Here is a 14,288-nt window from a genome sequence, read left to right as displayed (position 1 = left end):
AGTTACTGTATATCACACAGTTTTCTAGAGTCTATAATCAGATTGTGCAAACCAGACATTGGGTATCAGCATTTGTTAATCATCTCCTATGCAACAATCAATTACAGTAGTGTGTCTGAGGTGAGGTGAGCCGGAGGGAGGGAGGGAGGGAGAGAAGGAGACCTCCAGTACTCATCATGGAACCCTTTACAGACCCCACCCTGGCCCCCACTCTAAATTGGCCTCATTAATTCTGAGCGTGTCCCATCTAGGCCCCTGGAGCAGCCAGCCATCCAGCCTGCATGGCCCTTCCCTTCTCTGTGTCCCTCTGCCTCAATAACAGGAAAGAGAGTCGGACACACGCCCCCCCCCGGCCACTTTACATAATACTCTGGCAGCCCCAAACCTGTTGTTACCACTGTTGCCATTGTTGACTACACAGTGTACAGACAACAGGCCTTATGCATTATTCAAGTCCAGCAATACAGCGTCTGATTCCGGGACAACACAATGAAAAAGGGTTTCATTGCTACACAATAAAATAGATGTTTCTGCCTGTACTGTAGCATTAGCAATAGAAAGGAAGGGCAGGATATACGATGGCATTCCCTACTTTTTACTGTAGTCAAGCTTTTCAATAAAGGGTTTCAGAATAATAGCTAGCTGCTCAAGGTCCTGAATTAGAATCATTCATTGTCCACCAAGAATGGAAGAACTGAGAAACCAATTTTGAGGCACACTGGAGACACAACACTATTTTATAATTGATGTTTTTTCTTAAGTGTGTATTCTTAAACTTGGATTATGTTTTTTAATATCGACCACAAAGCCATGTTATCTATTCAACTGTTATTTATTCAACGCTGTGTACAGCTCCTTCTACATTTAGAAAGATGAACCTAAATGACTTCAATATAGACTAACGTACAGTATTATCCTGTCTAACTGCATACAGAGACAGTGGTTCGGCAGCTCTCCTGCCTATAGATGAACAGCCATACTCAGACACACTGGGATTCCATCCCGACACAACCAGCTTCTCTCTCTACTCTCACTCTCATTACGTGTTTTTTTTTTAGAGAGAGAGAGAGAGAGAGAGAGAGAGAGAGAGTAAGAGCTGTATAATATTCCAGTAGCGTTCCCCCTCCAACCCTCCAATCCCCTTTAACAACTTATGCAATTATGTTAACATTATTGGACATATCAAGCGGAGGGTCCCAAGATGTATTAAATAATTAGAAATGTCTCCTTTATATCTGGCTTAGAAATCATCATGCCAACTCCTCTCATCTCGTTGGAATTGGGGTAAATAAAGGTGTGAGGGAAGGGGAGCGATGAGGTATGATAGTCTCTGTTCCTGTTGTCTCTGTTGTCATAGCACAACCAGACCTTAATAATAAGCCCATCTATTTCCCATCTGTTCACAGGAGGCAATCAGAGTAGCCGTCTCTGGTATCTATAGGCTGTTACCCTGCTGTGGTTGCTTCTTTATGATACTGTCTCAACTGCAATACTTTGGCACCTTTATACAAACCCCTTATGCCTAGAGAACCTTAAGTTACATTTCATTTCATCCAATGCATTGTCCTAGAATCTGGGCTGTAGATTTATCACATTAATTAAACATCATGATATTGAACATTATGTAATTGGCAGATGTATATGGTATGTTGCCTGCCTGCCAGACAAACACTGCACAGATGACCCTGGTCCCTGGCTAACCCACAGGAGACTTCTCCCTCCACTACACTGGGAGCAGGGTTTGAACACCTGCACAAGGCACACCTGAAAGCTAACAAACTGAGACCATGCACAAATAACACACACTCATACTCTCTCATTATACACTTAAATTACAGCATGCACAGGCCAACTCATGTGCTGCCTCAAAAAAAATATATATAAAAAATTACGGACTGGTTCACCTATAGTGACATTTATAGCTCAAGGGCTGATCCTCGGTGACAAATGTCTATTCATGTCTATTCATGTCTATTCATACAATCAGTCAGTCAAGCATTTGAGGGTTTATATATAACCAGAACGCTGGGTTCATATTTGGTTTCAAAGGTTACCGTATGAAACAAATAACATAAAAAATATTTTCTTCTCTCAATTTATTTTATGGCTTTTCAGGACCTGTGCCAGGGCAGTGAGGGGAAAGTCAGGTCCTGTAAGTAAATTACAGTAAAATGGCAGGTATTTCTCATCAAAATCGAAACTGACTTTTACAGGCTTACTGTCAAGGTCTATTACTTCATATAAAAAAAGAGGGCCACTGAGTTCAGTTGGTTTTCAAGCAATTTTACACTTGGGTTCAAAACGAGAGAAAAATAAGGTTCAATAAGAGATTTATGTTTTTGATTGGCGGGGCACGCGAGGTGCGGGACGGGACTATGATTAGGGAGCTATAAGAGCAGGAGTATTTCCGGGATGGATGCTGATCTAGGTTGACGTTAATTTGGGCCTGGGCTTGACTAATGTATCTATCTCCATGTAAGAGTTCAGGGGGCTTTTCATTGGATGAATATGTGACAGAAGATGGATTTGCCATTCCCTCCTGTCTAAAAGGTAGGGGCATCAGGTCTCTTTTACAGCAGTGGAACGTAAGGAAGTAGAGAAAAGAGAAATGAAGCTAGGAACCCCAGGTTGAAAAACAGACATTTACGGAAAATATTCAGTGCGGACAAAGTCAACTGTGTGGTCACTATTGTCTCAAATTGTTCTCAGATGAAATGCATTTCATTGTGTGCTAAAGATGTCAAGGGAAAAAAGTCCATTAGCTTTAGTGTTATTGCTTAGAAACAATATGATGAATGAGTGTGAAAGATATGTCTCCTGTGTTGTTCTCATTAAGGGATGTCGTCTCACACACTCCACCCTGGATAGACAGCCTCATTATTTCTTTAATTAATCAGGTCTCATCTACTGAAACCTCTTCTTCATCCAAGGGCTTTATGTCCCACTGTTTACTGCGCCCTCTTCCTCCTCTAGTCATCCTGTGTGGTTTTTATTATTTCAGAGGCTTTCGGCCCCCTCCTCCTCCTCCTCCCCCAACGTCCCATGGTCCTCCTCCCTGTCCTGTTCTGCCTGGATTGGGACCCCTGTCTGATTATTATGCCATTAAGCCTCTCCTCCTCTGAAAGAGCGCTCGGGTCCCTCTCCAATCTAAAGAAGTCCTCGTTTTTTTCTCTCCCTCCTTTCCCTGAAATTACCCGGCGTGCGATGCGTGCCTGAGTTTCTAATTGGCCCTGCTGTCCCTGGAGACAGCCCCCTCCCTTCCTCCTAATGAAAAGCCTCGGCCTTAATTACACTTTCCAAACGCTGATTGTTATTGACAAAACTCCTGTGGCTCGGACAAACGACGGCAGATTAGCTCCATTACAGGCAGCCCTCCAAGAGGAGAAAGAGAGGGATTTCAAATCGACAATGCAAAGTGAGGGAGGGAAAAAAAAAGAGCTTTCAATTTTTCTTTTCATGTACCTCTCTCTTAATCGTTTGGGCCATTGCTCCACTTAAGACGTCTCTTTCTTCCCAGATTGCTATTTTCTGTTCTATTGTGTGTCGCCGTCAATGTTTTGTAACGGGGGGACAAAAGCATAGTTATGTTACTTGAGAGAAAATGTTCATCTTTTGTCAATAGACAGGATAGCTGATGGCAGCATGGGTAAACAGCAGGATTTGGTCTAATGCTTCTGTTTGCCTGCGAAGGTACATAGACTGTTTAAAGCTGATAGGATTTGGGATGTCCAAAATCAACACCTAGGCCTGCTAGACAGCCTGCACTCCATAACCTGGGAGCAATAATGGCATTTTAAGGGGGGACATTTTTAAGAAGCTAAGGACCTCAATTGAGATGTACAGACTATTATATTTACAGAACATATATGAGGCATGTACAATGCCAAAAGGTTTTTATTTAACTAGGCAAGTTAGTTAAGAACAAATTCCTATTTACAATGACGACCTAGGAACAGTTGTTTAACTGCCTTGTTCAGGGGCAGAATGACAGCTTGTTAGCTTGGGGATTCAATCTAGCAACCTTTTGGTTACTGGCCCAACGCTCTAACCACTAGGCTAGCTGTCTCTAACCACTAGGCTACCTGTCTCTAACCACTAGGCTACCTGTCTCTAACCACTAGGCTACCTGTCTCTAAGCACTAGGCTAGCTGTCTCTAACCACTAGGCTACCTGTCTCTAACCACTAGGCTACCTGTCTCTAACCATTAGGCTACCTGTCTCTAACCACTAGGCTACCTGTCTCTAACCACTAGGCTACCTGTCTCTAACCACTAGGCTACCTGTCTCTAACCACTAGGCTACCTGCCTCTAACCACTAGGCTACCTGTCTCTAACCACTAGGCTACCCGTCTCTAACCACTAGGCTACCTGTCTCTAACCACTAGGCTACCTATCTCTAACCACTAGGCTACCTGTCTCTAACCACTAGGCTACCTGTCTCTAACCACTAGGCTACCTGTCTCTAACCACTAGGCTACCTGTCTCTAACCACTAGGCTACCTGTCTCTAACCACCAGGCTACCTGTCTCTAACCACTAGGCTACCTATCTCTAACCACTAGGCTACCTGTCTCTAACCACTAGGCTAGCTGTCTCTAACCACTAGGCTACCTGTCTCTAACCACTAGGCTAGCTGTCTCTAACCACTAGGCTACCTGTCTCTAACCACTAGGCTAGCTGTCTCTAACCACTAGGCTACCTGTCTCTAACCACTAGGCTACCTATCTCTAACCACTAGGCTACCTGTCTCTAACCACTAGGCTAGCTGTCTCTAACCACTAGGCTACCTGTCTCTAACCACTAGGCTAGCTGTCTCTAACCACTAGGCTACCTGTCTCTAACCACTAGGCTAGCTGTCTCTAACCACTAGGCTAGCTGTCTCTAACCACTAGGCTAGCTGCCGCCCGAAGGTATAAATATATAATAAATACATTTGCCTCCTAAATACAGTGCACTCCAAAAGTACTGGGACAGTGACGAGTGTGTTGTTGTTTTGGCTCTGTACTCCAGCACTTTGGATTTGAAATTCTACAATGACTATGATGTTACATTGCAGACTGACAGCTTTCATTTGAGGGTATTTTAATCCATATCAGGTGAACCAATTAGAAATGGCAGTACTTGTTGTATATAGTCCCCCCATTTTAGGGCAGCAGAAGTATTGGGACAAATTCACTTATATGTGTATTAAAGTATGACATAGTTAAGTATTTGGTTCCATGCTCATAGCTCGCAATCACCACATCCAGCTTGTGACTCTACACTTTTCTTGGATGCATTTGCCGTTGAGGTTGTGTTTCAGATTATTTTCTGACCAATAGAAATGAATGTCAAATAATTTATTGGGTCATTTTGGAGTCACTTTTATTGTAAAAAATAATGTTTCTTAACACTTCTACATTAATGTGGATGCTACCATGATTAAGGATAATCCTGCATGAATCATCAATAATGACGAGTGAGAAAGTTAGAAGGATCATTATCATATCATCCCCCCCGAATAACCCCTTATTTTATTATTATCGTTTACACTCCCTGGACTCTAACCACACGCTCACACATACTACACTGACAGCAGGGTGTGTGAAGAACCCCTTGTATATAGCTTTGTTGTTGTTATAGTTCTTTTTATTGTGTTACTATTTTTCCTTTAGTTTATTTATCACATTTTTCTGACTCACTTTTTTTGCATCTTTGGTTAAGGGCTCGTAAGTCAGTATTTCACGGTAAGGTCTACACATGTTGTATTTCACGGTAAGGTCTACACATGTTGTATTTCACGGTAAGGTCTACACATGTTGCATTTCACGGTAAGGTCTACACAGGTTGTATTTCACGGTAAGTTCTGCACCTGTTGTATTTCACGGTAAGATCTACACATGTTGTATTTCATGGTAAGTTCTGCACCTGTTGTATTTCACGGTAGGGTCTACACATGTTGTATTTCACGGTAGGATCTACACATGTTGTATTTCACGGTAAGGTCTACACATGTTGCATTACACGGTAAGTTCTGCACCTGTTGTATTTCACGGTAGGGTCTACACATGTTGTATTTCATGGTAGGATCTACACATGTTCTATTTCACGGTAAGTTCTGCACCTGTTGTATTTCACGGTAAGGTCTACACATGTTGTATTTCACGGTAGGATCTACACATGTTGTATTTCACGGTAAGGTCTACACATGTTGCATTACACGGTAAGTTCTGCACCTGTTGTATTTCACGGTAGGGTCTACACATGTTGTATTTCATGGTAGGATCTACACATGTTCTATTTCACGGTAAGTTCTGCACCTGTTGTATTTCACGGTAAGGTCTACACATGTTGTATTTCACGGTAGGATCTACACATGTTCTATTTCACGGTAAGGTCTACACATGTTGCATTACACGGTAAGGTCTACACATGTTGCATTTCACGGTAGGGTCTACACATGTTGTATTTCACGGTAGGGTCTACACATGTTGCATTTCATGGTAGGATCTACACATGTTCTATTTCACGGTAAGGTCTACACATGTTGTATTTCACGGTAAGTTCTGCACCTGTTGTATTTCACGGTAGGGTCTACACATGTTGTATTTCACGGTAAGGTCTACACATGTTGCATTTCACGGTAAGGTCTACACATGTTGTATTTCACGGTAAGGTCTACACATGTTGTATTTCACGGTAAGTTCTACACATGTTGTATTTCACGGTAAGGTCTACACATGTTGCATTTCACGGTAAGGTCTACACATGTTGCATTTCACGGTAAGTTCTGCACCTGTTGTATTTCACGGTAGGGTCTACACATGTTGTATTTCACGGTAAGGTCTACACAGGTTGTATTTCACGGTAAGGTCTACACATGTTGCATTACACGGTAAGGTCTACACATGTTGCATTTCACGGTAGGGTCTACACATGTTGTATTTCACGGTAGGGTCTACACATGTTGCATTTCATGGTAGGATCTACACATGTTCTATTTCACGGTAAGGTCTACACATGTTGTATTTCACGGTAAGTTCTGCACCTGTTGTATTTCACGGTAGGGTCTACACATGTTGTATTTCACGGTAAGGTCTACACATGTTGCATTTCACGGTAAGGTCTACACATGTTGTATTTCACGGTAAGTTCTGCACCTGTTGTATTTCACGGTAGGGTCTACACATGTTGTATTTCACGGTAAGGTCTACACATGTTGCATTTCACGGTAAGGTCTACACATGTTGTATTTCACGGTAAGTTCTGCACCTGTTGTATTTCACGGTAGGGTCTACACATGTTGTATTTCACGGTAAGGTCTACACATGTTGCATTTCACGGTAAGGTCTACACATGTTGTATTTCACGGTAGGATCTACACATGTTCTATTTCACGGTAAGGTCTACACATGTTGTATTTCACGGTAAGGTCTACACATGTTGTATTTCACGGTAGGATCTACACATGTTCTATTTCACGGTAAGGTCTACACAGGTTGTATTTCATGGTAAGGTCTACACATGTTGTATTTCACGGTAAGTTCTGCACCTGTTGTATTTCACGGTAGGGTCTACACATGTTGCATTTCACGGTAAGGTCTGCACCTGTTGCATTTCACGGTAAGTTCTGCACCTGTTGCATTTCACGGTAAGTTCTGCACCTGTTGCATTTCACGGCAAGGTCTGCACATGTTGCATTTCACGGTAAAATCTACACATGTTGTATTTCACAGTAAGGTCTGCACCTGTTGTATTTGGAGCATATGACACAAAATTTGATTTGATTGGAAAACACTAGCCTCCCGTTATTGTAAGTAAGGTATTTGTGCGTCTGTAATTTTCTCACTTGTCATTATTCAGGATTCATTTAGGATTATCCATAATCATGGTAGCGTCCACATGAATGTAGAAGGGTTTAGAAACATATTATATTCTTATTTACTATAAAAGTGTCTCCAAAATGGCAAAATACATTATTTACTATTCATTTCTAATTGGCATAAAATAATATAGTCTCATTATTTTATTGTGATACTATATCTTTTTTATTTGGCAAATATTTGTCTTACTGTTTTAACTCTGCATTGTTGGGAATGTGTTCGTAAGTAAACATTTCACTCTAGTCTGTATTCGGCACATGTGAACTCTACAATTTTATTTTAGATTATTTTTATTTGAATCACAACCAAAACAAACAGCAAATGCATCCTACAAGTTTGTAGAGTCACGGGCTGGATGTGGTTATTGTGTGCTAAGAATATGGGACCAAATACTACACATTTGACTACTTTAATACACATATAAGTGAATTTGTCCCAATACTTTTGTTCCCCTAAAATTGGGGGGACTATGTACAAAAAATGCTGTAATTTCTAAATGGTTCCCTCAAATTAAAGCTGACAGCCTTTAACAGCCTTTCATAGTCATTATATCATTTCAAATCTAAAGTGCTGGAGTACAGAGCTAAAACAAACAAAAATATAATCGCTGTCCCATTACTTTTTGAGCTCACTGTATGTTTACCTTAATGCATGACACTAAATATAAAAATATTAGTTTTCATTTGAATTTCTCCCATTCTCACGCAGACTGTCTGAGCTTAGGCAGGGACAGCTGTGCATGTTGAGCAGTGATTTTCCCTGGCTCAATAATATCTCCCTCCGTACCATAGGTCCCACTGATTAATGTAGGACAGAGCACACAGAGAGACACACAGTGGGGGGCCTGTCATTGCCTCTCTAATGGGAACCTGCGATACATCATACCATGCAGATCTGCACTCACGCCCTATTCCTCAGGCACTCACTCACACACACATGCAGCACACACACACACACACACACACACACACACACACACACACACACACACACACACACACACACACACACACACACACACACACACACACACACACACACACACAGGACAGGAAACAAGCACCTGCTGATGATAACCCCTGATGATGATGTCACGACCACTGCCCCCTACCTACCCACCCAGCAGATGACGTCATCGCGAGCGACGGGCTAGTGGCCTATCCTGTGTGTGGCTGTCAACTTTGTATTCAGCCCCTGTGGACATGTGTTGTCTCATACTGTGCTGCACTGCATGTGATTCCCCTCACTATTAATGAAGGTGCCCTGGGTGTCATAGCAATGCAGGCCATTGATAGCAGCACAACTGGAGGCACCAGCGTTTCAAACATATACCTTTTCCCAGGGAGATAAAGGGAGATGATGTAGGTCAACAGCTACATTAGAAGATGGTAGTTCAGGGCAGTAGGTGACTGTGTTCAGACCACAGAGAGATACAGTACATCTTCTAGTGTGTGTTTTATGCTGGAGGAGGAGGAGAGGTAAAACACTGTATGGAGTGTATTGTTGTGTCTGAAAGGGGGGCAGATCCCTTGTACTGAGTGTGTTTGTGTGTCTGTGGGGGGCGTCAGGGAAATACCTTGTATTGTCCTTTTAAAGAAGGCTTTGCAGGCCTCACATGAGGCCACGCCGTAGTGATACCCAGAGGCTATATCTCCACAGACCAGGCACAGCCTCTTGGGGATGGAGTTCAACATGTATTCGCACTTAATGGGTGAGTCCTCCATGATGTTGCTAGAGCAGTCGTCGTAGCGCTTGCGGCAGGCGCCGGGGCCTAGCCCACCGGGCGTGAACATGGGCGGAGAGTCCAGTCCGTTGGAGTGGCTGTTCATGGCGCTGACATAGCCACCGCTGGCGTCCGAGTTGCCGCTGGGGCTGTGGTGGCTGACCGTGTCGATGACTGAGGAGGGGCTGGACGGCTCCGTCTTGATGTAGGACCCGCAGCTGGAGGGAAGGTGCCGGTCATCGGCAGCCATTCTATTCAGCAGCCTGGAGAAGGGGGGAAAGGAGAGGGGAGGGTAATTTGCACGGTTTGTCTGACTACAGACATGAACAGCTTCAGATCGACTGGTGCTACCCACAAAACAAAAATCTATACACATTGTCTAACGATACAATGACAGCTACAGAGAGAGAACGCATTTTTGCACAATTTGACTGTGGGAAAACTCTGTAGGCTACTGTTCACACAGATCAAGTCCCTTCACACTCCCACACTCCAAAGAGGACTTACTACATTATCAGCTGTTCTCTTTTATTCTGACCCCCCCGACATTTATGTTAGCCTAACCATCACCATTAACCAGCCAACCAGGTGGGAGGATCCTAAGCGCCTCATTAACCCCACACTCCACCAGCCGTGAGAGAGAGAACACGCAGGTGCAATAAACACGCTCAACACTGACCACACTCCTTCTGCTTTAACACAGAAACACAACCACAGCTGACACAGGATGGCACCATGCCTGGGACACATATTTAAAACTAGGTTAAAGAAAGCCAGAGCACAGAGAACTTATCTGGAGCGGTCTCCTCGAGTCAGCGGTCAGGCAAAAAGAAATATGATGGCAAAAGGATATTGACTTTGTTCACTGTCTGGTTGATAACAACATTTTTGAATTTTCTGATGTTGTGCCTGCCTTGAGTGAAATAAAGTGCAGCCTCTGGCTGTGTTGATACAACGCAGCTTCAAAACCCCCAAAACAGCTCATTGTCCATTCGATTTGATTTATGTTTCCTTCCACCACATGTAAACTGGACTGGGAGAACAGATAAAACAGTACTGCTCTCTTGTAATATGGACTTTTCCTGGGTCAACAGAGTGAACAGAGTGAACTGAGGAGATGGAGTGCTATAAGAGAGGGATAACCTCTAGGTATTCTAAAGGTGGTGTGGACACAATGACGCCAGGGTCGTGGCGGGATCACACACACACCTCTGCACTAGGTACCCCTGACAAGGTGAAAGGTTGTCTGCACTCATCCACATTCATCAAAATGAGCCTTGCGTGACTTATGCAAATGCAAACACCGGGGTTCCTGGTTGAGTGGCAGCTAGTCAGCCCAGGTTCTGCCTTAACATGTTAGTTATATTAGTATATTGCCAAATAATGGTAATGTTTACATAGTTCCCATGTCAGTTTGCCATCGGCAGGGAAGAGAAAGGGTAGACACTCTCTACCAGTATGCCTAACGTCTCTATCAGGATTTATCCATGACTGGACGTCTCAGACTGCTACAGAGTGCAGAGAGGGAGAGGGAAAGGCCTTTCCATATCCCCATCGGCCAGCCGGAGAAGGGCCAGCCAGGATAGCTGTCTCTCTCTCTGGCTGATTTAATTGTAAGGGTGGGTGATGGTAGGGTTCAGGCCCAGGGGTCAGTGGGTCAACCTTATTTTCTCACCCTGGCTTCCTGGGCCCGTGGAGATGGGGGTCAGTGTGTCAAATTAAATCTCATTCCCGGGTTTCCCCATGTATATTCATTGGAACTCTAGGTGCCCACCACCTCTGAAAATTCACAAAAAGGTTAACTGCTAAAATAAATATTAAAAAATGCCCCCTGTTAAAACCGTTGACCTTGTGGAATAAGCCCTTTGTCTGAACACTCCTGGAACTTTTTTCAATATAGAACGTACACAATATAAAACCGATAACCACCTTTTATACTAGGGATCATGGCACTCAATTTACAGTATTTCTCACAGTAACTATAAAAACAAGTTGGACAATACCTATAAAAAACATTGAGAAGGTCAAAGTAAAGCCAAGGAAGTTTGAAGGTTTTTTCTCCACGTGTTTGAAGGAATATTTAGTATTTCAGATAGATTCCTCTATGTACTCTTAAAAAGTCAGAGCAAAATAAAACAATTTGCAAGATAATGAAATAAAAAGCTCCATCTCCTTGATGCTTTTTTAACATACATGTAATGTCTTGGTTTAAATAACTTGTGGGTTCTATCCACATAAATGAATGAAAGGAGTCTCGATTCATCCGCTTTATGTTCTCTACTTCAGACAGCTCTGTGCACCTGTGTGATAGGACACCTGCACTCGGCTTCTTAAAGGCTCTATATTAAAATGGCAGCACGCCGTTAGATGGCTCTATTTAGCTTTTATTCACAAATTCAGAGTAAGCTTAACCCCAGTTCAAAGGTCACCTCCAGGGTGACACTTAGCATAATTGCATAAGTGTCTAAACTGTTTCCCCTCCAGCTCTATGTGGTCATATATAATACATGTTCTGGCTACAATTCCCTTAACTCATTCCGCAATGGCACATTATGCTACTGCTCTGCTTATGTTTTTTAACAAGGCTGCTTATATTGATTAATGACATTGAATGAATACTAACCATTTGAACCTAGTGTACATTAATCAAATATTTTCTTACATTTACAGAAATATTATTTTTCTCAAATGGGACAGGTTCAAATAAAATCTATAAACACTATTAATAATGTGGCAAATATAATATGAACATAAATAATTTGACAGCAGGAATTATGTTAATAAAAACACAACATATGGAGCAGGTGCTAATTAGGATGTATCCCAGACAGGACATCAAATTAAGAGGTCCACTGAACTGATCAAGACCCAGGTATGTTGTGAAATCCATAGTTATGTCTTCCTCTCAAGTACAGGAAGTGTCCTTCCCGTTCTGCTGCTCAGCTGCATACTGGAGGATTGCACGTCAAAGATATATCTCTCTCTCGCCCTTTTCCTCCTCCTTTCTTTCTCATTGTACCGATCAAAATGCATGCTGAGTGGTGGGTTATGGGCCCACAAAAGCACACTGCGCAGTTTGGTTTTAATCTGATTCCAGCTGGTCCTCCTAACAGCATTTCAGATCAGTAATATCATTCCACTGCTGCTGCTGTGACCAGGATTAGCTGCCCTAATGATCTCCTCTCCAGCTCCTCTATCGCTCTCTGCTCCGCTTCTTCAGGAGGAGAGGGAACTGAGGAGCACCCGTCCTCATGTCTCAGCCATTCCCTTCTTTGCCTGGGCCTCCGGCAGTATTCTGAACACGGCCTGAACATTCTGAACACTGTCACAGGAAGACGACAGAGCCTGGAGAAACTAATTGGGCCAATTTGTAGGTATTCCTACTGTGAGCTGTATGCTGACTTCAGTAGCGTGCTAATGTCTGTACTGTACTGATGTGTTAAACACATACACGGACAGACACTCAGACGTTCTGTCTCTCTGACTCACATTAGCATTCCCTCTTTCTATGAGAACATTACACAACTCGAGTGCTTATATTAAAAGCTCAACTCAAAATGGGAGAAGATGTAAAATGTGTACTCAAACGATTCGTCCTGCGACTGAGTTTTATGGCATGATGAGATCATTTAGAATGTACTTTTCACTCTCTGAGCTGTGGGATGCCAAAAACCTGGTTTGATAGTGTTGGCTAACCTCATCCCAGCCCCCAACCCCTCACCCTAAGCAGATGTGGGGGGTGATATCAGATGCCCCAGTAGGGGCAGATCTGCCTGGAGGCCCCTGGGCGATGTCCCTGATAAGCTACTGGCCCCAGAGTCAGCGCAGGAGGAGGAACTCAATTAGCTCCTGACAGACCGTCTCAGCCTCCAGCCACCACCAGAGCCCACTGGCAGCTGCCATGGTGACCTCTCCTCCAGTGGCCACCGCCACCTCTTACCACTCAGCCGACCGCACGGCTGCATGGAGGACGACTCATTTAGGGAGATGGGAACGAGGGCTGACTGACTGAAACCAGATCACAGGCTGACTGGCTACAATCACTGGAATACACGTCTCCAAACATCATCTTTAGGACGGGACGTTTCTGGAGGGTTTCTGTATCCACATGGGGCCATGGAAATGAAATGGGATAGGGGGTCAGGGCTTGGGGGGAGGGGGGTGTATGGGGAACCATGTGAAATATGGAGAATGCCTTTCTATATAACTGGGTCCAGGTTAATAACCCTCGGAGGAATGGGGACAAAAGACGTCTGGGACAATTTTGAGTGTGTGTGTGTGTGTGTGTGTGTGTGTGTGTGTGTGTGTGTGTGTGTGTGTGTGTGTGTGTGTGTGAGAAAGTGAGGAGGGAGAGACGGATCTGAGTAAATGTGAAAGGAGGCAGTGGTTGGTATAGAGGCTAGAGGCAGTCCCTGCACCTCATAGGGACCCATTTCATCTGGGAGAAACTACTCATTTGTGATTTTCTCATTCATTAGTCCTGCTCTAAACAGATAGAGGAAGGGGCAGCGTGGGTGTTGAGGGGTGGGAGGGAGAGGCCTCTTTGTTAACGAATACGTCGCCTGACAGAGATGTATGATGTGCTGTTCTATAGAAGAACACAATAGAGGAATAAGATAGCAGACAGAACATCAGAAATCCAAAAAGAGGGGGAGAGGCAGAGCTACAGAAAGAGAGAGAGCGAGAGAGAGCGAGAGAGAGAGA

The 14,288-nt window shown here is 43.6% G+C and overlaps 1 protein-coding gene across 3 annotated transcripts in view; it reads right to left on the bottom strand.

The window, feature by feature from the left end:
- The window catches only part of LOC118368312 (steroid hormone receptor ERR2-like), a 74,950-nt gene that overhangs the window by 38,024 nt on the left and 22,638 nt on the right, over positions 1-14,288 (bottom strand). For all 3 annotated transcript variants that reach the window (XM_052496855.1, XM_052496854.1, XM_052496853.1), the window contains one exon: positions 9,438-9,847. In XM_052496855.1, the coding sequence (XP_052352815.1) occupies positions 9,438-9,834 (397 nt within the window). In that variant the 5' untranslated portion in view covers positions 9,835-9,847. The remainder of the gene's footprint in view (positions 1-9,437; positions 9,848-14,288) is intronic.

This window comes from Oncorhynchus keta, chromosome 35 (genome assembly GCF_023373465.1).
Source record: "Oncorhynchus keta strain PuntledgeMale-10-30-2019 chromosome 35, Oket_V2, whole genome shotgun sequence".
Taxonomy (NCBI): Eukaryota; Metazoa; Chordata; class Actinopteri; order Salmoniformes; family Salmonidae; genus Oncorhynchus; species Oncorhynchus keta.
This window is presented reverse-complemented; position numbering and strand designations above follow the sequence as displayed.